This window comes from Ptiloglossa arizonensis, chromosome 13 (assembly GCF_051014685.1).
Source record: "Ptiloglossa arizonensis isolate GNS036 chromosome 13, iyPtiAriz1_principal, whole genome shotgun sequence".
NCBI classification, from domain to species: domain Eukaryota; kingdom Metazoa; phylum Arthropoda; class Insecta; order Hymenoptera; family Colletidae; genus Ptiloglossa; species Ptiloglossa arizonensis.
Window position 1 is genome coordinate 7,483,516 of NC_135060.1, and position 23,491 is coordinate 7,507,006.

At 38.4% G+C, this 23,491-nt stretch overlaps 2 protein-coding genes across 9 annotated transcripts in view; both read right to left on the bottom strand.

The window, feature by feature from the left end:
* The window catches only part of Babo (TGF-beta receptor type-1 babo), a 50,135-nt gene extending 33,957 nt beyond the window's left edge, over positions 1 to 16,178 (bottom strand). For all 6 annotated transcript variants that reach the window (XM_076325826.1, XM_076325823.1, XM_076325821.1 and 3 more), the window contains exons 1-2: positions 15,244 to 16,178; positions 1,983 to 2,097 (exon numbers count right to left, since the gene is read on the bottom strand). In XM_076325826.1, coding sequence (XP_076181941.1) covers positions 1,983 to 2,097; positions 15,244 to 15,328 — 200 coding nt within the window. In that variant the 5' untranslated portion in view covers positions 15,329 to 16,178. The remainder of the gene's footprint in view (positions 1 to 1,982; positions 2,098 to 15,243) is intronic.
* A 719-nt stretch (positions 16,179 to 16,897) lies between these two features.
* Positions 16,898 to 22,981, bottom strand: Sgl (UDP-glucose 6-dehydrogenase sgl). Of its 3 annotated transcripts, XR_012993916.1 has the most exons (7): positions 22,724 to 22,981; positions 21,227 to 21,714; positions 19,927 to 20,124; positions 19,137 to 19,583; positions 18,364 to 18,519; positions 18,039 to 18,287; positions 16,898 to 17,867 (listed from the first exon to the last, which is right to left on the bottom strand). XR_012993916.1 is itself a non-coding variant. In XM_076325286.1 (6 exons), the coding sequence occupies exons 2-6, from the start codon at positions 21,467 to 21,469 to the stop codon at positions 18,111 to 18,113; spliced, it is 1,221 nt and encodes a 406-aa protein (XP_076181401.1). In that variant the 5' UTR covers positions 21,470 to 21,585; positions 22,724 to 22,981; the 3' UTR covers positions 17,918 to 18,110. The 3 variants fall into 3 exon arrangements, 2 of the variants coding, with proteins under 2 accessions (XP_076181401.1, XP_076181400.1); XM_076325286.1 differs by lacking the exon at positions 16,898 to 17,867 and having other exon boundaries at positions 17,918 to 18,287; positions 21,227 to 21,585; XM_076325285.1 differs by lacking the exon at positions 16,898 to 17,867 and having other exon boundaries at positions 17,918 to 18,287.
* Between the last annotated feature and the right edge of the window lie 510 nt (positions 22,982 to 23,491).

The window sequence follows — 23,491 nt, forward strand, 5'->3', positions numbered from 1 at the left end:
CATTTAACGATTTTCCATCGTAGACAAGGTACGCGATACCAAAGTCTCGAATTACCAAAATATTCTCGTATCGTAATCGACGAACGGGAAAATTCTGCTACGAATTTCCACGAAACATCGCTCGACCGAATCAATGACTTTTTCTCTCGGTCTGCTGAAAGTCTGGTGAAAATTTCTGGCTACCTCCACGCGTTTATCGAAAACAGAAAAAAAAGAACACTCAAATTCGTGTATAACAGGGATCGAGGTGGTTCTCACAAAGTTTCTCGACATCTGTTTCGTTCGTAGTCCCGAGAAATCTGAAAACGGCGTCATGAAGCGTTACCAACGCGACCACCGGCCGACAACAATAATTCGTTTCCGTCGAAACTCCCGAAACTGGCGCTAATCATGCCTCGCAGGGCCAACTGGAAAAAAAGCGGCTAAACGTTCCTGGAAACTACAACGAGGGAATCGATCGGTAACAGAACGTGACTGTTGAACTTCCTTTCGCGGTGAACGCGATCGAAGTGGCGGGAATTAGTCCTGTCCGAGTATTCGAAATATTTGGCCGATATTATCGCGTAGCTCGAGAAAAAAAGAAAAGAAAAAACAACAGTTCTTTCTGTATATTATCGAACGGTACTTGAACAATGGTGCGCCATTATTTAACGGTATCCGAACAACGGTACTTGAATATTTAACAGTACTGGAACAACGATGCTTCTCTATTCAACGAAACTCGAATAATAGTACTCTATTGGTATACAGTACCTGAACAACGATTCAGCGATCGAACGACAGTACTCGGATGACTGTATTCGATAATTTAACAATAACAATGGTAGACGAAGGTCGGTATTCGATTATTTAAAAATACTTGAACAACGATTCTCGATCGAACGACAGTACTCGGATGACTGTATTCGATAATTTAACAATAACAACGACAGACGAAGGTCGGTATTTGATCGTTTAAAAATACTTGAACAACGATTCTCGATTATTCAACAGTACCTGATCAATAGTACTCGATTGTAAAACAGTACCTGAAAACCAGTGTTCGACACTGGTCGAATAATCGAATCGATCCGATTGCGCGAACGGATGAATTTTTTTTTTTTCGTGCTACTCGAATAATCGAACTACCAAAAATATTCGAGTACTCGGTTCAGTTCGAATGTCCATTCGAAAGACAGTGTCTTTTTCCCAGGTAATCGGACGTATAGGAATTTTATCGCGTAAACCGGCTCGGAGTTACCAAATCTGTTCCGCGATTCGATAAAACGCGCATAATTCGAAAGAGCGTTTAAAATTGTACAAGAAAGATAATTTTTCATCTATCTCGCTTTTAACATTCTGCGTTCCACGGAGGAACGATGAAACGAAATTTCGCTGCTAAAACGTTGATCGTTCGTTTTATTACACTGTAAATGATTTATTAATTCCCAGCAACGTCTAATGATCAACACGGAAATTAAGCCGAAACATCAATCTTAACGTGTATTTGAAACGTGGATACATTATTTGTTTCCCCGTGCGATACCATTGCGTTCGATACTTACTTTCGTTTCAGATAACGCGATCACGTTAAGTAAATGTTGTTTCAGCTTCACGGGTATGTATATTAAAATGAAAATTTATTACTAGTCGCTGCACGTCATTAATTATCCCGTAAACGGTAATTGTACAGCATTACGAAATTGATTGTACGATATATCCATAGATACATCGTAGTAGAAATTTCCACGTTAATCGGGACTCGTTCAATTGGATGTATAAATCGTGTTTCGAACGATCCCCGTAATAAATCACACGTGTTTAATTATTCACGATTATTGGAATATCAAGCTTCGCACAATTATACGGTCCGGTGTATCGATACGTAAACTTTATAAATAATCGAATTTATACCGAATGTAATACGAAAAACCGAGGACGTAGAGAATTTTTGGTCAGTGAAATTACTCTCTCACAGCGAGCTACGCATGCATATACGTTACCTCCGAGCGTATGTGATAACATCATTCTCCAAGCTGGTGCTAGCAAAACAATAGCCATCGGTTTCGCACGTGTGATTGGTTTCCGTGCAAATATCGCAATGACACTTCAACAGTCCTGAAACACGAAGGACAGAAAGATTTATCGAAGGCCGTAAACATTTCTCACATTTAGTCCGTCACGGCACATATGTTTAGAAAATATTTACAGTTGTTTTTCGCGCATAGATTGGGCAATTATCTACCGCGATAAAGAACGCTCGCGATAACAAGATTCCTCGTGTTTTCGATAGCCTACTACAAGGTTACCTTTACAATTTCATTATTTTTTTTATCGTTGATTTCGAAATTTTATCGTAACGTTCCTCGATTTACAAGTAAAATACGCAACTGAATATATAATATACACCGAGCGGGATATTTTCATTTACATATCGATTTACATATCTCGAAAAATTGTACGCGAAATCGAAAGAAAAATCGCAATATAGGTCTCGAAATTCTTCGACGGTGTAATTAAACGTTCGCAAATTAAAATTGTTTCTATTTTGGAATCTCTCTTGTAACATCGACGTATAAAATTTTCGTCAATTTGGAAAAAAGACGGCGTAGATCCAATTGAGGAAATCTCGAGTCACTTTGCACGATTCTTCCATGAAAAATTTATGGCAACTTCGCAATTTTCGAGACAGATATTTTCCTTCTCAATTGAACCTACTCTCCGACGATAAATTCGTTTAAATATTACAATGGCTGACTCCGTAAAAAGTATGTCAAACTATATTCGAGGAGTTGGATGGAATAAGAACGAATGAATTACGTAAACCAAATAACGAGAACGTAGACAGGAATTTAATGCAAGAATTTTTTTCAAAGACTCCCAGAGTTTTGCGATAACAGTTTAACAAAAAATGAAAACAAACTCGATTAAATGTGTGTCAGATAGCTTAAGAATATAGCTCGAGGCTCCGAGTGTTATGACTTACCAAGAAAAATGACGCCAGTATTATTTCCTCGATAAGTCGTGACTCTCATAATGACGCAAATGATCATAAAATTAACCCCTCTTCTTACCGTGCTTTTCCTACGTACAGCTACAAGATTCGCATAGCTTAAACCTTCGCACTGTACAATGCAACTAGAGAATTCGATTCAATATACCAGAATCGATTAAAATCAAGTTCTATCTTAAACAATCGTACGTTTCCTATACCCACCGAGTAAGGTAAGGATAAAATTGAGGCTACAAAAAAGATCCCGTACAATTATTTCTACCGGTTGCTATAATCAACCGGTTATTCCACATCTAAGATCGTACCAGAGATTTTCAATTATTCTTGTCATCGAACGCGTAAAATACATCGTAAGCCGTAGAAACCGCCCGAATTGCTCGTAACTTATTTTATTCCCTTCCCTTATCGATTGCTCGCCTAACTTACACACCGCCGCCTTGCAAACAACGAACGTAAATACCATTACGTTCCTTGTAATTATTGCACACCACCATCGACGATTGACAAATGTCCGAGGGAACCGTTGGTACGGGACGACGTTATTTTAAACTCGATAAATTGAAAAGTACCCGAAGGGTAAGAAAAAAAAAAACAAATATTTCCTCGCAAAAGGCAATTAATCTCCCCCTCGTTGTTCCGTCGCAGACCCTAATCCGAGCCTGATAAAATCTATTTCTCACCGCCGTTGGATCGCTGAAACGTTTCCAAAGTTGTGCAAACATTGAACTTTCTTTCGATGGTAAAAAAAAAAAATACATAATTAAACTTCAATCTCGACCTGCTCGTCGATTCGTTGATCGTTGTCGATAACACGTTGCGCAATACACGCCCGTTAAGGAGGTCCCGGTCCGCATACCGAAGCTCATCGACGAGGAGATAACGTTTCGGGTAAACTTGATCGCGATAATCGTACGATCGAAAGTCCAACGGGATCTCGAACGATCCCGAGGCATCGATCGGGATTGAAATAAAGCGAACGACACGCGGTACGGTCGATTCACAAGAAGAATTTCAAGCGTAATAATTCTCATCCGTCGTCGGTGGCACGCCGCGCCATAACGCCAGGATACACGGTTCCAGGCCGTGCGACGACTTGACGAAACGAGTTTAATTCAAGTCATTAGCGCACGCCCACATCGAACGGTCTCACGAGGACCGTACCCCTCCGCCACGTACCGAACAGAGGGCCCCGAAAACCGAAGGAAATACCTGTATGGGATTCGCCGCATACCCAGTCCCATAAAAGCGTTTTTTGCGCGCCCACGAGATCCGCTCTGGGGCCTTCCTGTGCCCGGAGACCCGTCCCGAACGAGCCGGAGCCTCTCGATTCGAATCGGGAGTCTCGACGAGAACGAGTCGATGATTTTTAATCCTTTCGTTGCGGTGGAAAACCACACGTACAGGGTGTACGACTCCTGACACACGCGGGAACACCGAATCATCGGCGAAACGACGATAAAGAATCAACGGAAATCGTATTCGATCTTGTTCCCAAGTTGTAAATTATTTCCCCATAGAGGGGAATTATTAAATAAAATTAACCAACGTTATCGACTCTACTAAACGGTTCTTATTCAATGTTTCCGCGTAGGTTCTGCAGGTGAAATTACTGAAATTTGTAATCAAATTCCATTTCGAGCGACTCGTGTAACGTTCGCGATCGGTGCGATACAAACGTGGCTATAATTTGGGAACAAGATCCGATAGAGAATCCACGTCGGTGTTTTTCATCGTTTCACCGTACCCGGTCCGTTACCGAGGTGAGCTCCACGTGCCTTGAAAGCGACGTCCCTGGAATCACGGGTATAGAAATCGCAGGAACCGCCACCTGGTCCTTTTGATTTCGGGGACAGCCTTGATACCGTCCGAGACACTTCCGAGTAGTCGTTATCGAATCTATTGAGCAGCTAGGCGAGATCGTCGATGAGTTTTTCGGTTATCGGTGTCGGTGTCCATTGAATTCCAGTTGAACGTGATCTTGTCGAACAACTTCTGAGATCGTCGGTATCGCGTTCGTACTCGAGATCAATTTTCTCGACGACGTGGAACGATAAATAGAAGTTTACGTTTTTCGTTAGGAACGATCATCGAATCGTCCTTAACGAGACCAGATACAATTACCCTCGTTAAAATTCACTCGCCCGGACTCTCGATGGTTATCCTCTCGCGCGAAAACTCGACGAAATAACTCCGTAAATAAATGATACAACGGAACAGCGAGTTTCCCAAGGATTTAGGTGACATCGTTTTACATCATTGTTCGACACGGAACAGCTATAGATAAAAGTTAGGTCGCGGTACGGTAAACTTTCCGTGGAAAGCAGCTTCTATGGAGTAACCACGATACGCAAGAACACAGCAACGGGCAACTATAATCGAGTTGGACAGCAAACGGCTAACAAAACGTCAACGAAACTGGGAGCTCGTTCGCAACGACGTTAAACGAGCAACACGCGCGCGCTCAACGCTCCGTGTTATTTCCGGGTGGAATCGAACAGTTATACGATTATTGAAGGCGTTAACGAAATACATACGTACGTTACGAGCGCGTTGCGCATCGTGTAGCTACATACAGGTCGAAACGAAATCAAGTGGCCGTTCGAAACCACTTCCACGTGTATGAATTACACGTCGGCCACGATTCGTTTCGATGCATCTCTGCTCGAGAGGGATAGGCTGCGCGTCGTCTACCGGCGAGCGAGCGAAAAAACGAGAGACGAAAACGATGGAACAACCGAACGATTGAAAGGGTGGTATCATCGATGACCTTGAACGGCCAATCCCTTTCGTTTCGATTATGGATACGAACGCTCGAGATAGAACGGAAGAGACCGAGCGGCCGTTCCGAATCGAAGTTCGATTTCGAAGCGAAGTGTGCGTACGAATAGATCAGAGAAACACACGTGGAGTTTTGAGTATAAGCAGATGCGTGGCACGAGTGTACGATAGGTTTAAGGGTGCAGCGCGACCGAAGTGAGTCGATTGGTTGAAGGCGTAGATACGTGGAAGAAAAAAAAACGAGTCGTTTCGTGGCAATTTATAAAAAGAGTTAATAAGACGCGAGTCGGAGCAAGAAAAGAGTCTAACAGGGTCTTGAAAGTTGAAACACGGTGATAGGAGCAGAATCAGAATCGTAGCACGGTGTAGTCTAAATCGGTTTCGAGTGCATTCGTTATACACTGCACGAAACACTCGGAGAATCGATTAAGTCGTTGAAATTAAGTCCAAGTGAAATAATTAATAAAAGAATTAAGAATGCGCGAGTCGAAGGAAGAACGAAAGAGTCTAACAGTGTCTTGAGAGTTAAAATACGGTGATACTCTGCAGAACCATAATCGTGGCACAGTGTAATCTAAATCAGTTTCAAGTGCATTCGTTATACACTGCACGAAACGCTCGTAGAATCGATTAGGTCCTGGAAATTGAACCCAAGGACAAAATGAAAAAATACTGTACATATTTAATATCACGGAGTTTTCATCGAACTATTGTTCAGTTGGCGTAATAACGAACCTAACGTATCGAGATATCGATTGACTCGTTCGTACAGGTAAAATCCTCTAATTATTTTGCTCCGAATATATTCGATTAAAGAGACTGGTCGCATTTAACGTGCCCTGTCGCGGTAAGATCGAGTTCCACCGTAGTGTTCTAAATCAACCGGGTTGCCATTAACAAGCCGGTACGAACAGAAATCGTCGATCCTTGACGATATTCACCATCGTGCAACCTTCCGGGTATTATCTTTCGAGGAATTGTTGGGCCGAAGCAATGACGCTGAAACGCGAGCCGTCCGCCGTGTAATTTATTCGATAGCACAGATGCGTGATTGGTCGCGTAACCATCACGCGATTTGTATTTAGACCTAATTTACGATTCAACGGTCGACCAGTAGAGGACTGGACTGATCTCGAATTCTGCATTCATGAGCCGGATACACGCGCGGATATATGTACGAGCGACGACGAGTACTACCTTTGACGCACGTTATTAAGCGGCCAACCAAAGGAACAGAAATAAAACCAGAAAAGACGGATCGCCATCGATTCCTATGACGTTACTGGCACCGACCGACCGACACTGTTTTCTTTCTTTTTATTTATTTTTTTTTTTTTTTTTTTTTTTTGTTCTTTCCTCCTTCTTTTTTTTTTCTCCGTTGCGCGTTGATTCGTCGCTATATAGCGTTCGCTGTTATCGCGTAAAGGCAATTAAAACCATCGCCGCCGGCACAATAGGCCGCGATAAATCGTGGACGTTTTACAGAAATCGATATCGGGTCTCGCTCGACCTTCTTATCGCGTTCGGGGAAAATGTTAATTTTCGCGCACGCTGCGGGAAAACGCTAGCATTGAAAATTGTTTTTCAGAGCGGACGGATTATGTACTCCGTGAACCTGTGAGAAGATTATTAGAGAATCGTTAAACACGAACGAATCGACGATTCGATATTTCAAGGGACGTGTGCTCGTTCTGTACGAGCGAAACATTCGGTGGAGATTGGACGGTGTTAAGAATGGGTTTTTCATTCCCGGTCGAGTATTACTTCTCGGGTTATTACAAGCTCGGAACTAAGCCAGGAAAATTTGAAAGACAGGAAGGACCGGAATACTGATTCTCTTTTGTATAAGTATGTATGTACATCGTAGACGAAAGTGTGAAACACGACCCACGCGAGCTGTTTCAGAATTTGATGGGGATAACTACGTGACAACCCGAAGGACTGTACTTACTTCGTTCGGTAATTATTTCGCGCAACACCCGTAAGTTCGAAATCTTTATAACTTTTGCAATGGTAAAAGTTATCCAGTTGTTCGGAAAGTTCATTTCGTTCTCCAAAATGAAGAATATATAATTTTATAAAATGTTTATACGCTCTAAAAAAAATCGTGTTTCCATTTCACCAGAAAAAAAGTAATTACTTTCCAAACAAACTAACAGTTTAATCGATTACAAGCTCTGCGAAACAACGATGTGAAATTATCAAATTTCTTTTTCTAATTAAACGAATTTAATATTATAAAAATATTCGTTCGAAAAGTGACGGCAACTTTTAGCCACGAGATACATTTTAATACAGATGACCCACAGATTAAATAGAACAAGGTTAACGAAGTGTAAGATACAATAATAAAATTAGCGAAGATATATGTGTTTTCATTTTAAAAACGAAGGATATCTTGTATTTCTTTTAAAACGTTCATTCAATTAAAGAAGCAAACAATCCGAGCTCGTAAGTGAGTGGGTTCTCGTCACGATCTATTTTTAGTGTGCCATTTAACATCATTGCCGAATATGTAATTTAACCGAAAATAAGATGCAGTAATCGTTGATAACTGTAAACAGCGGTATCGATTCGAGCGGTGCGCATAATATTGAAAGTAAACAGAGTTAAAAGATACGGACCCAAACAAAGTCATGGTAACCTTGACTTATAAAAAAATCTATACTTACTGGAAATTAAAAACTGATTAATATCGTGTACGATCGTTCTCCTTCGAAAGACCGAAAGTGGTTTGAAATATACGACGTTGGCACGAACACTCCGAGCATCTAACTTTCCATCTATTAACAAACTTTCGTAATATTTATCAGCGTTCTGGATATCTTTGCACGCGGCTTGCGAATTAAAAATCAGAGAACAACTATTAAACTGGAAAGTAAAATAGAACTCCGTAACGTAAATATACATGGACTTTCTTCGTTGTTCCGATGCGCGGAACAACTCCAGAAAGAAAAAATAGAAAGAGCAGTCTCGATTTTCGTTAACGATAAACGAAATATTCCGTGTAAATATACTCTCTCACAGGCTGCATCGATCACGATCAAACCGTGAACGAATGTACGATCACGGACGGCTGATAACGATCGCTGATTCGCCGATATTTCGCGTGTGCAAACAAAACAATTATGTCGCAACAAGCTAGATTGTGTTTTCTTAAATTCCCTTAATCGTTCTACGGAACGTGATACGCGCATATGCATCGAGCAGTGATGAGCAACTTTCTCTCCGTGCGATGCATTTAAATGACTCTTTCCGCTAACGAATACTTTTAATCTTTCTACGTTCCGTTTAAAACGTTAAAAACCATCTCCGACCTCGCGTGTTTCCACGGAGAGAAGAAAGTTCAAAACAACGGGAAAATTTAAAAACGTAACATCCCCCTAATTAAAACGGAACGTAAATACCACGAGACAAGAAAACGCTGTTGCGGTTATTATGAGAACATAAAGCTTAACGAAGATTCAAAATTGCCTGCCAAGGAAAATTAAAAGAGCGAATACATTACGGGAAGATTCTCGGGGGGAACCGTTTCGGTGTATTTCAAGTTTTCAACTGAAAATTTCCAATCTCGAGAATCTCGTCAAAATGGAAAGATTCGTGCAATTACAGAGGCAACCGATCCCATTATCCATACGCTTGTACTTTTAATTTCTACTTTAGTCTCGAACGCAAGATTTTCACTTCCAATTTCACTTGTTGCTAAGCAACAACTCCTCTGCCTCGTCGATTAATATTTACCACCAATGTACAATCGATTCAATTTCGAAGAGAATTTCAATTTTCAGTCCATAAAAACGAATGGGGAATCAACAATGTCGAGGTACAGGATGTTCGTTTATCGAGTCTTAAATTGTGAAAAGGAACAATGGACTCGCTAAAAGTAAAAATTGAAGGCCGTGACCCACCGGTTGCTCCATTGGCAACACGAGGAAATCCACTATGAGTTACCGATGGCACATGTGACGCTTAGCGCGTTAAGAAAATAAAACAAGACGGCGAAGCATCCAATAAACGAAGACGCGATAATTCGACAAGCAACGACCAGTTAATTGACCTCTAAGCTAAACAAACCTGTACTCATCGCCGTTATGTACCGAGAGGCTAAGAAGATTACACGAACATTTTCTTCGCAATTTAAAAGCAGAGGAAGATACATCTACGTGGAGAAGAAATGTAAAATTACAATTCACAGCGTGTAGTGCAACACGTATTAATCCAAGCGAGAAGTTTATTGTCCGCCGAGATAAATCTGTACTCGCTGTTAAGTACCGTCGGGCTAAAAAGATTACACAATGTATTTCCTTCGAGACTTGAACAGAGGAGGAAGCTCTACACCTACGTCGAAGGACCAAAAACCGTGTAATACGTTAATTAAAATCTCGTCGGTCGTATCGGAGAACTTTACTCGCATCGCGGGATACATTTTTCAAATATCGAAATTTGGTAAAGATCGCGTTCGAAATAATCGAACCGATCGACCGATTCGGTCTATAATTTAAACGACTACCCTACACCTTTTCCTTTAAACGAACACCCAAAATTATTTACCTTCAAATCGAATAAACTATCCTTGTTTCGATATCAACTGACCGCTCGAGTGATCCAATCCCCTGTCTCACCCCTTTCGGAGCAAACGTACAAGTTCACGATCGGGAAAGTGTCTTCGAGCGATCAATCGATTCGAGACTCGACTGTAATTTCATATCCACGTTGTCGAGCCATCAAAATTCGCGCAACTTCGATTGCGTCGAGGGTATACGATACACTTTTCACGTACACTGAACTTTTATGGAGGACGTATTCCAAACGGGGATTCGCTAAGTCGAGGTGATCGTTTCGAGAATCGCTACGAACAATAACGAAATAAAAATTGTCAATTTTCTCGTATCGTTGAACACTCGGGTTGCGCGCGAACTGTATACACCGCGATTCGTAAATTGAATCGAGTCATCGATTTCGTTAAAAAAAAAAAAAAAATGTCGACGATCGGTGAGAAACACGTACGGTCCACGGGTTGCTCGTCACTGGTGCACAACGTCTTGTTAAGGTCGTTGCCGCGATGCCGGCAGCCTTTTTCCCGACCTACGACCGTTTTATCAACGCTCCGCGAACGCTAATAGTCTTAAGAATCCGCGGAATAACAATGTGCCACCGTGGAACAAGCGCCACAGATTCGATCTCGTAGCTGCTCGATCGTCCCGTGCCCCGTGATAACCGATAAACTGAACGAGATTTACATTTACGAACCGATTGCCAAACGTTTGCGAGCGCGCGAACAGGGGAACGGGGTGTCTCGCCCCGTTAAAGCGACGCCATGCAACTCGAAGGGAAAAAACGCGGGAAGATTGTTACACGAAGAGAGACGAAGTTTACTCGCCTTTAACGACGAGAGTCATTGTTTACACGCGATGATTTCTCTCCCTTGCCGAGAATACCGATAAGTTTTGAGGACGATATCGCCGCGTCAACGCTCAGTAAACGTTGCATGGAAATTAGAAGGGTGTTAAAGCACCGCGATAAAAGCGCGCGTCGATGAATCTCGCGTTCCTCGACGAGTTTACGAGTCGTTACTACGAGCTGATTTTTTCATTCGCTCTTCTGTACCGAATCTCGTCGGAACATTGACGAATGCAACGGTATAAATAGAATGCTTGTCGATACTTTGCGCGAATCGAAGTTCAGGCATCGTAGAATTTCAGAACTCGTCGTAGGGTGAAGGATACACAAGACTTCGAGCGTTCGAAGGTTATGCCTTGTAACGTGTACCAAACGGTGAAAAATTTCTATTCAAAGTTACGCGTAATTTTCCTCCTAAGAAATATCGTCGAACGACTCGACACGGAAGAATATTAGGGTTATTAGAGATTTTTCACAGTTCGGTATAAATGAAATGCTTATCGATACTTTGTCCAAATCGACTCTTAATCACCGTAGAATTTAGAACTCGTGAAGTATACGCAAGACTTCGTGCGTTCAAGTGTCTTGTAAAATATACGAAACAGTGAAAAAATTATGTTCAAAGTTACGCGTAATTTTCCTCTCGAGAAATATCGTCGAACGACTCGATACGAAGGAATATTAGAGTCGGTAGGATTTTTTCGTAATTCGTAGAATCTTTCAAAGGTGTCCCGGAGTGACCAAACATTTGAAATGGCGCTTTTGCGAAATCGTATATCCGTTTGGTATGTTTTTACCGAAATGTGACGGTAACTTTGCAAGCAACGGTAAATATTATCACAATGTATAATATTAGCGAAACTTCAAATATGCGTATACATTCGGTTTTCAATTTTACTTTGTGTACAATATCGACGCCCAAAACGAACGTTATGGTGTCATCAACGGGGTCTATTAATTCTTTTCGTTTGCGCAGAAAGTCACCAACTTTAACCAAGACGCCTGCTCGAAGGAAAAGAGCCATTTCGTTAATGGTCCCGATGGTGACACCGCGGCATTCTTCTCAGGCACGTGGTATACATTTACGTACATTATATAAATATTGTACGTATCTCAGCTTTCTATTATTGTCTTTATTCTCATTAGGTAACTTTCACAGGTACGTAATGTTTACTTATGCAATTTCCTGTTGTTACATTGTCGTTAGTCAATTTGTACCGAAAGACAATATCACCGATAATAAATAAATTCACAACTACGGCGTTGGTGTAGAATGAAATCTGAATCGTATTAAACGAACAAATCTCGATACAAAGATGTGGATAAAATTTGATCGAATTTGTACTTTTACGCGAATTAGTTTCTTTCCGAAACTTGAACATTTCGGGATACCATTCGAGAACATGATAAATATACCGTAGATATAGAATTTGATTATTGTCGGTAGAAGGAATTCCAAGTAATCAGACTCCCCTAGGAAAATAATTACACAGTTAAGAGGTTAAACAAGCACGAACGGTATTTAGAACAATGCGAATGCATTGTGAGAGACAAGCGAGAATTAATTGAAACGTGCAACTTTAAAATAAATACATATACGTTTTTAAAATATTATTGTGAAGCCACGAACGAAAATAGTATTACAAAGTTGTATTACTTTTTGGTCTGTATCCAATACGAAGGATATGTTTTCGAACATCAATGTTGTCCATTGATATATTCCGTATAAGTATATTGTATTAATTGATAAAGTAATCTTGATCGATCCTGACTAATACAAGTCGTTTTTTCTCGGAACTAAAATCTTACGTAAAAATAAATACACGATTCACCTATAAAGAAGTCACAATACATATAATGTTTTCCTCAAAAGTCGTAAAATATTTTTTTTCTATATCATTAATAATTCGATAATGTTTACGTGAAAACGAAATCGAACACCTGTATTCGTGCTTATCCACCAGTCAACTTGATATACTACATACCGAACCATTTAGATAGAAATACTTTTTACAAGTATGAGAAGGATCACCATTTCGTGCCAAAGTAAACGATCGAAGATAAAAATATAATCGATTTTACGGGCATTGTTACACCGCTGTTGCTTCAATTTATAATAAAACAACATTGAAGTACTCTACATAGAACAAGACTTCTATGTTCTTGTTGTAAAAGATAAACAGATACGTACAAAAAATTGGTAAACCGAGATTAACTCTACCTAAAAAGTTTTGATTTTCAAAAATTATTACCTAATAAACGACAGACGTCAGACTTGTTTTTTATTGCTTTCCACGCGAGTAAATCAGATTTATTTCCTAATGTTTTGCACACGAGGAAAAAATATCGTCCTCATTTGCAATTACAATATCAAAGGACTCGACATAATTAAAGAAGGGAACGAAAGTAATTGTCACGTGTTTTCATAAACAAATTTCGTAATAATTAAAGGATAAAGAAACCATTGTAAAGAATTCCAAAAAATATTGCGGCTATTTTGAGAACTCTGGAAACATTATGAAAATTTATTTTAAAGTGATCTTTGACAAAATATTTTAGCAAATTATGGGAGACGGAGCTCGAGGCAAATTCTTCTTGGGCTGCACCAAAAAAAGGTCAACAGGACAGCAAAACAGGCAAAAAAAGAATAGACTGGAAAGTATCTTAATTAACTATCTGCAGGCAGACAGAAATAAGAGGACAGTTGGCAAGGATATGTTTACAAGAATAAGTTCGAAATAAAGTAGTCTTTAAGGTACCATCGTTAAAGAATCAATTGCAACGTATTTACGGAACAAATTGCGTATCGTTTGGAAAAGATTGACTTTTAAAATTACAAGATATCGTTAATCTCTAGCTTCATTATGAAAATAAGTACGGAACAACGTAGCACATTCATCAAAAGCAATGAATATGTAACTCGACCATTTTATTTTCATTACAAAAAATAATGAAGTACTTAAATAAATACGGGAATTTCTATTACTTGACAAATTATCAATTTCTAGCCAACAAACACTTTGTTAGTGTATTTAATTCGTATTATACAATATTTCATACTATTGTATACAAATATTTCGTACCATCTGTGCAAAACTAACACAATATTAAACTGAACTACAGAAATTAATTTCATAAATTAGTTTAGTGTCGTATCATCGCGGTAAAACGCGTTAAGTTTATTTATAAATATGTAGCAAGCAAAGACTAATGACCTACGTAAAATAAATACAAGAATGCTATAAAATTCCATCTAATTGATTGCTATCTTCGAAGAATTTAAACGTTAATAATGCGATTGTTATTATTCGATGAATTCAGATACTTCTAACTACACGCAAGATATATGCAAACATGTATCGAAATAGTAACAGCACAGTTTAAAACAGAGAATCATGATTTTGAATAATTCGGAAAAATGAATTAAATCATTTGAGTAGTTGTTCTTGTAATTGCATCGAGTCGTGTATTTGTAAAATAATGTGTCAATTATCGGACCAATAAAGATCGTAATTCCGATTTTATGTTAAGCTAAATGATAAGTGAAAACATACGGTACATGTCAACTAATGAAATCATTACCGTACAATTTATAATGATCAAGTAACACGACACGATGAGTGACACAACTTGGTCACAACTACATGCAAGAAAAATATATGATTTTCGTTCGAGTACGCTACTTAAGTGAAACGTTTCAGCTGATCTCTAATAAAAAGAGAAAATAATAGGGAAGAAACGCGGCTTGCCGAAAAACAACCGTATCAATTGTTCATGAGATGGAGACCGTAGGTACAGTTTGCACCGATTAAACGTACCCTTCCGCATACTTGACGAACCTGGTACAACAAGATTAATCGGCCCTTCTGCATGCAGTGCCGCGTTGCTTACGCAACGTTACGCGCTTCGAAAAGTGAAAGAAAGAGGGAAAGAGCGGGAACGACGGTCGAACAGAAGGCAGAAATAATGACAGACAGGTAGACATGCAGACGGATGGGAAGACAAAGATCAACGTGAGAACGAAAGAGACAGAATCAGAGGGAGAAGTCACGGACAGTAAAAGCATTACATACCGTCCACAAGGCATGACGTGTGGAATAAACAGAGGAGCGCCAGAGCGAGAAAGCTCGCTATGCCGCCGTCGCACGCGCCTCTCATCTTCCCTCAGCTTTTCGTCGCGTGTCGTCGTCGTCGTCCTGTCCACGGCCTCTCTCTTCTCTCGCGAAAAAACTGATTTTCGCGAAAGCGGCCGTAGCTCAATGGCGACGACAGTAAACAGCGGCACGAGGATCGCGATCGACGTACGCACGGCGGTACCTCGGTGCCCGTAATATCATCTTCTTGTCGACGCGGGGATAAGGCAAAGTTCCCCGTCGACGGAACACTTGTCACCGTTGATCGCTACTCGCTCTCATACGAGCGCACACACGCGTGCACAAACGGAACGCACAGTGGTTCTTCGTTACTCGCCTCTCGTGTTGTTTTTCCTTCGCTCTTCACGTTCCGCTGTCATCGCAACTCACGATGTATAATGTATACGCGCTAACGAGGTCTCTCTTTTTTTTTCGCGCCAACGCCGCGATCGAACGAACGCTCGCACCGCGTACTTTGGCAGGAAACGCGATGGAAAGGAGAGGTTATTTTTTTTTCGTTTGTAGTTTGTCGCGTTACACGAAGAGCCCCGTTGCCCCTCGTCGTCTACGCCGCGCAAGGCGAGCCGCCATTTTCCTACTGTGCTGATAGGCCCGGCCTATTATCCCTCTTGGCCAACAGAAAGAGAGAACACGCGCGCGACAAGGAAAAAAATAACACCGCACGAAACGATTCACTGGCACCTCAATGAATGGTTCGATCTCGCGCGAATCACGCGTTGGCAACACTTCGCATCATCGGTCTCGGCTCGTTAATGTAACCTCGAGAACACTGCTGTCACGCGGACCACTCGCAAGTTTTCACGGCGAACGCGGAGCGAGCGACTTATGCTGTTGCTACTGCTGCCGCTACTGCCGTCACCGCCGCTGCTGCTGCCTCTGCTTCTGCACCCAGTAGTTCCTTCAGCGGCGCCATCGCTCTTTTACAGCAGGGCCGTATCTGCACCCGACGAGACCTCGACGAATCGCGAAATTTCTATCAATCGGCCGCCCTCTTGTTTCAACTTTCGAATATTTGTTACCGTTGTCTATACGAAGCATCGTTAACTCGAAGAAAATTGAAATATTCAACGAACGATATTGAAACTATCCTGTCTGGATATTATTTTATTTATGACTCGATACTTTGTATACATATGTACTATATTTTAAAATTAATGTTTTATGTTAAACTATAAAATGGTAAAACACGTTCAAATCGTAAAAATTGATATATAAGAAAACTATAAAAATGAACTTTTTTCTCTGGATTCTCGTTCATTAGATGGAACGGAGCACCGACACGCTTGTCTAAAAATAGCAAACTATTTCATCTAGGGAATGTCTAAGAAATACATACAGATTAATATTAACAAACGAAAATTGGACTGGAAATAAAATTTTGCTTCTTAGAAAATTTTCTATCAACGTTTATTTATAAATTTTCCGTATATAACGAGAAATGTATATATATATGTATATATATGTATATATATATGTATATATATGTATATATATGTATATATATGTATATATATGTATATATATGTATATACATATATATATATATATATGTATGTATATGTATATATTACGAAACAATTGTACGCTTAAACGTAGTTTGTAACAATTTTATGCAATCAGATACAATAAAAATGATTCTTGTAAACCTATTGTGAAAAATATAGCCATTCGTTAATTTATTAAGATTGTTTTTATGAACAGTATATTTTGCACAAATATACCGAATACACTGTTGACATTATTGCTGCATTTTCTTGCATTCATTCTCAACGTTATCACTATGAAGAAAAATATTCATAATACTTTTAACACTAAAGTGTTTTCCGTAGTAGATAGAATAATGATCCACTTTAGTAAAGATTTCGTCACAATTTTGAAAATGGTACAACCATTAGGAAGGAATCATTCAAACGTGTAAAAATATTATCTATGAGAACTCACAATTTACAATCGAGTCCTAAACTATAGGAAAAGATTAATTATTTGTTCATAAAACTTAATTGTAATAATGACGCATCTAATACATACAAATAATTACGAACCTATTACTTTAATAAAATGCAAATATTTATATGCAAGTACATTTTTGCAGGAATGTACTATATGTCGAGCCTTATAATCGTAAATTGTTTAGCATATACACAATATTGCACGAAAAGAAAAAGTGTTTAATATCTCGCTTTTTTTCATAGAAGACTATTTATCGGATTATATAAGTGCCCATGATCAACAAATTTGGAATAGAATTTGCAACTTATTTCAAGAAAAAATAAGAAATATTACAGTTTCTATAAACATAATTTAAATAAATCTAAACACTTTTAATAGATATTATCAAATTATGTAATAAATGTATACAAACATTTGATGCAACTGACACTGTTTACCATTACGAAATTCTGATAATCGTCGCATTTTGTGTATATACACGGTCACAAAAAGACGTATTTGTCTTTAAATATTTATAATAATAATTTGTTAATTTCTACTGAATTACTCTTATACAGAAACTTCTGTAATAATATTAGTTTTACATTCAAAACCTTGTAAATCATTAATATTATTAAAATTATTACGAGTTAAATTATAAAAATCTCAGAAATAAGGAAAGTCTTTACACTTTGTAACTTTTTATAAGAAGAGTATGTTGAACAAAAGTAAAAGACCTAATAAATTTCTCAAATACAACGTTTACAAGATTTTGAAAGCAAAACGTTTATATAATAATTACAAAAATGTATCAAATTAAAAAATGTGCTTCGTCATAATTTTCCGCACGAGTTCATTTACATTTGAGTTTGGCTTCCCCATGCTCTTGAAATTGCCGTCCTTGTAATTTTCTTTCCAATTGTTTGAACAATGAAACCGATCTTTTGTAACCTGTCGTGGTCCAAAATTTTCCGTCCATCAAAAATATATGCCGGTTTCATCATTTTAAAGTAAATGTATTTGTAATCCAATTCCTAGAAAATTGGAAAAAGTGGCAATTAGTTACAGAACTATATTTCAAGCATATGTTCAATTACAATTATTACTCACTATAAATTCATCCCATTCGGTACACACAATAATAGCGTGCGTATCTTTTGTAGCGCTATAAGCGTCTTTATAAATATTGATCCTACTCTTTACATACCCAGGATTATTTGTTACACACGGATGCGTTAAATCCTCGACAATTTGGGATTCCTCGACCTGCACGAAAAAACAATTTCTTAATAATCTATAGAACGCATTTAAAATAACCAAACAGTGGGTTTCTAATCAAGTATTTAATGTAATTATATGTACAGTTTGAGGTCATGAAAGGAAAACGATTATTTTCTAGATATCGAAAATATTTCAAAGTCACTTTTTAGTAACGAAACCGGACCTTTTGTACACAAACCGGAAGACGTAATAAGTCGAGCTGTGAATTATACCGTACGATACATTCTATTAGAAAACATAAAAACAAAACATATTTACCGTTAGGTTTACAAGGCAGACAAAACAAACATTTAATACAATTACTTTCTGTTTCTCAAACAAAAACGCAAGTTATCCAAATGATGTAACACCAACAAACTGCTACAATTTAAACACATTTTATTTCCAAATATTTGATAATAACATTAACCTGTATACGTTAGAAAATATACAAGTTCCTTTTATAGAAGCGACGGAACCCCGCAATATATATACAACGTAACCCTTCGAATTTATAATTTTTTGCATAAATTGTTTTCCTTGAGTCCTCATACTTTGGAGAGAATCGAATCGGTCGTAGTATAAGAATCGTCGGTCGATGTATTCTCATCGAAAAAGATCACCTTGGGATCGTATATATGAAGCATAGCACCCTCGTCGAGCAGGGTCTTAGCAACGTGAATGGCCGGTGACTCACGCGTGTCGCCGGTGTTTTTCTTGAAGGCGAAGCCCAGCATAGAAATCCTTTTATCCGTAACGGTATTGAATAGAGACTCGATTACTTTCGCAGAGAACCTTGATTTTTGGTATTCATTCATGTCTATGACCTGTTGCCAATAGGCCGCAACTTCAGGTAAATTCAAGCATTCGCAGATGTACACTAAATTGAGTAGGTCCTTCTGGAAGCAAGAGCCACCGAAGCCAACCGATGCGTGAAGGAACTTCGATCCTATTCGTGAGTCAAGGCCAACCGCCCGAGCTACCTCGGACACATCGGCACCAGTGGCTTCGCATACTGCCGACAGCGAATTTATACTCGATATACGTTGTGCCAAAAAGGCATTGGCGGCCTAAAATCGTAATTAAATTCAAAGTCAATTGCGCAATGATTTTTTTTGTTTGCCACGTTTAAAAATCAGCAAACATTGATTCACAGATAAAGTTCCAAGATATGCGTATCGCTGCGCGAACGTTTTTGATATGCGAAACGTGACATTAAATACTACATATTTGACAAACAGTGTTTCTCCTTGTTTTCATATTGAGAAATATACGCTTGTAACGTACACCGTGCACGTTCACTTAACATACAGACGTGTCGAACAAAGGCTAATTAATTTCATTCATTGCCGCTTTACGAATCGTATGATTTTTTTTCCCCGACCGTTTTCGACAAATAAAATTTCTCCTCACCAGCTTCGATAACTCGGAGCTCCATGTGTTGGTCGTTAAAATATTTTTCCTTGGAATCCAATGCTCGTACACTTTGCACAATTCCTCGATGGCCGCTTGACCTCCCGGAGAATCTTCGCCCCCGATTAGAACACGATCTGCGTGCACTAAGTCCTCGATAGCAGTGCCCTCCGCCAGAAATTCCGGATTAGATAGGATCTGGAATGATAGCGTTTTTCCTGTTAACTTGCGCATCCTATTGTGACGCCGATGATAATAAACAACGCGTGATAAATACAAAAAGACCTGCTAGTCGAGAAAGAAAAAGGTCATGAACGATCGTAGTGAATGGATCGAAGAAACGACTCAAATAATAGACATAAACTCAACAGGTATCAAATCAGATAATTGCCGACAGCACCTCGGCCATCGACTAATGACAAGAGGAAGAAAGGAAGCATGAATAAAATCGCTTTTGGCCGACTATTGAGCGATCACCTTCAAATATTCTTAAAACGGTTCATTGTTACGTCGTAAAATTAAATATCTAATTGATCGCTGTGCAAACACGAATATAAATAGTAATTTCCTAATGAACCACTTTTGTACATACATATGTGTTTGCAGAACAGCCTATTAGAAACAGGTCAACTTTATATATTTTTTTATTTTAATGTCATAAATAAAAATATTTTAACCGAATAGAAACATGCTTATCTATTTCTCAGATGAAGAAACTCGAAAAACTTAAATAAGTTTGAATGTTCGTTATTTCCAAATTTTTCAATAAAATTATACGATATACAATGCAACTGAACTGTAATTGGAACAAAATTAAACATCCACCAAAAGTCTATCCATACCATACCGCTGAACTATTCCACCGCTCTATTTCTTATTTCTCCGAACAAACGCGTAAACACATTATTTCTTGTCTTTGACACAAGCAAGCTGGGCGCGATAAATGAAAGTCGTGCTTATTGTGAATCACACCCCTGAAATTCTCCTTATAATTTCATTATCATTTTTCCATTGACGTTAACACAAACGCATCGTTTTATAGAAAATAACTTCGATTTCTTTTGGAGTTCTTAGTATCTCGGAAAAACAAAATACTTTAAAAACATAAATTCCCTATAAGGTATATTAATTCTTCGAAACCATTTATTTTCGATTAAAACACTTTTTGTAGTATCAGCCCAACAAAGGATATTAAAAACGCTTGTTTCTAATAGACCACCCTCCTGTACAACGTTTGTTTCATGTTGGTGTAATATACGATTGAACTGTTTGTAATTTTTTCTTTTTTTAATAACATTACCTGATACGAAACGCCTGGTTTGTGATTGGCACGCAAAATGTTCATAATACTCTCGGCAGCTCTAACTGGCACAGTACTCTTCTCGACAACGATTTTGTCCCCGATAGCAATTTCTGCGATCATTCTGGCAGCACTCTCGACGTATTTCAAATCTGCCGCCCTTCCTTTACCGTTACCAAACGTTTTCGTCGGTGTGTTCACGGAGATGAATATCAAGTCCGCCTCTTTAATTGCAGCCTCCATGTCAGTAGAGAAGAATAAATTTTTCCCGCGGCATTTATTTACCACGTCATCTAAACCGGGCTCGTAGATGGGCAGCTTGTCCGAATTCCATTGAGCAATCCTCTCGTTGCTTTTATCTACGACGGTCACCTGAACTTCAGGGCACTTCAAAGCAATAACGCTGCAGGTAGGACCACCGACGTACCCGGCACCGATACAGCAAATTTTCCTGATCGTCATTTCGAATAATCGAAACTACCTAGCGACTAATATTATTACTCGTTATTAAGTAATATTCGTAATTTTTTTTATAAAATTACAAGTATTATAGTCTTTGTGATATAAGTTCAATTTAAAATTAAACAGTGTACTATAAATTTTATACGAGTTCTGAATTTCTTAAATATTTTATAAACGCTAACCGAAATTAAATATAAAGTATAATTTTTAGACAATGATACTGGTGAAATCAGCAGTATCTTAAACAAAAAGTGTTATCTTGTACAATACTTTACGATCGTAATAAATGTCAAAAGTGTATTATCGGTGACTTCTGTAAAACCTAACGTGTGTATCTTACCGTTCGTATTTTTTAAATTGTAAATATACAGATAATTCAAGACATTTTAATATCTTAGTCCAAATATTATTGAAATAAATTTCAAAGCTACTTTTTTACGTATGTATTATTCCTATCACTTTATAGCTCTTTTTATTATTTGTACTGCATTACAGTGTATCTCAATTACTAGTATAATATACCAAGTAGTGTATTACACCAATTGGAATAAAAGTATTATTTTATTAGCTTCAATGTAAAAATTAATTGCAAACGTTAGAGACAATATATTTAAATGTACTTATTAAATTTGTATCAATGATACAAGATACAGGCTACAGTGAACGACATAATCAGAATTATTTGTTGAATATTCGATATTATCGAAAAATATATACGAGTACAATAATCTATTTATCTCTTTATAGTCGATAGAAATTGTACAGGAACATGATTAGTTTTCTCTGCAAATCAGCGAATATATTATTAAATTATTATGTTATGCACAATTTTCATACACAATAAACATAAATTGAAGTGCTTGCAGATGTAATATTTTATATCTCTACATAATACAAGCAACGATTTTATAGCCTTGTTCCTGTACGATCCTCGCCGGCTTGCAGAATAAATTGCTGTGTCCCGGTACGATGTCCAACGACACGACAAAGGGTTAAAGTAAAGTAATAGAAGCACCCTTGACCTCTTATCGTTACCTGTAGCTAATGCTTCTAAAAGTAACGCTGCGATAGAAAATATGAGGCTTCTCGGAATCGACGAGTGGACGGAAGGAAATGTCACGATAGTCGGCGATCGCTAACCAGCCAGATCACGTCCCGTCACGTACACACTAATGAATCGAAAGTTTTTAAAAAAACGAACACCAGTAACGTTCATGACAGGAACGTGTTGCAAACGGATCGTCGACACGCTATGAACACTGAGGTAGCTGGGTTGCTAAGCGTCCCTCATCACAAAATAGTGTAAACTGGAAGCGCATAGGTCGCACGCGCGGCCCCTACTGTTGCAACATTCCAATCAGTATTACATTTGCGCATGCGCCGTTCTAAAAGTGGCACGTACTCACCATCTTTCAAATTTACAAACTCTCTTTTATACGAAAAATAAAATTGTAAAAAATGACAAGTCACTATGTTACTAACTGTGACATTAGATTTTAAATTATTTTCACTCAATCATTCACCATAAAATAAAATTTGAATAAACAATGTTTATGCTTATTAATAATACATTATAACGGATTTACGGTTTCTTTCTGAATCAAAAATTATTTCGATTATTTGTTCCGCTTGTAAACCGAAATTTTGCAAAAACATAAAGTTACACTGTATGTCTTAACGAACACTGGAAAATTAAATGTATTTAATGTGAGAATTTTTATTCGTGTGTATAAACGAAAACGAAAATAATTAAATATTACAATTTTTAACTGATTGAATTTATCTTCGAATGTGTAAGACTTT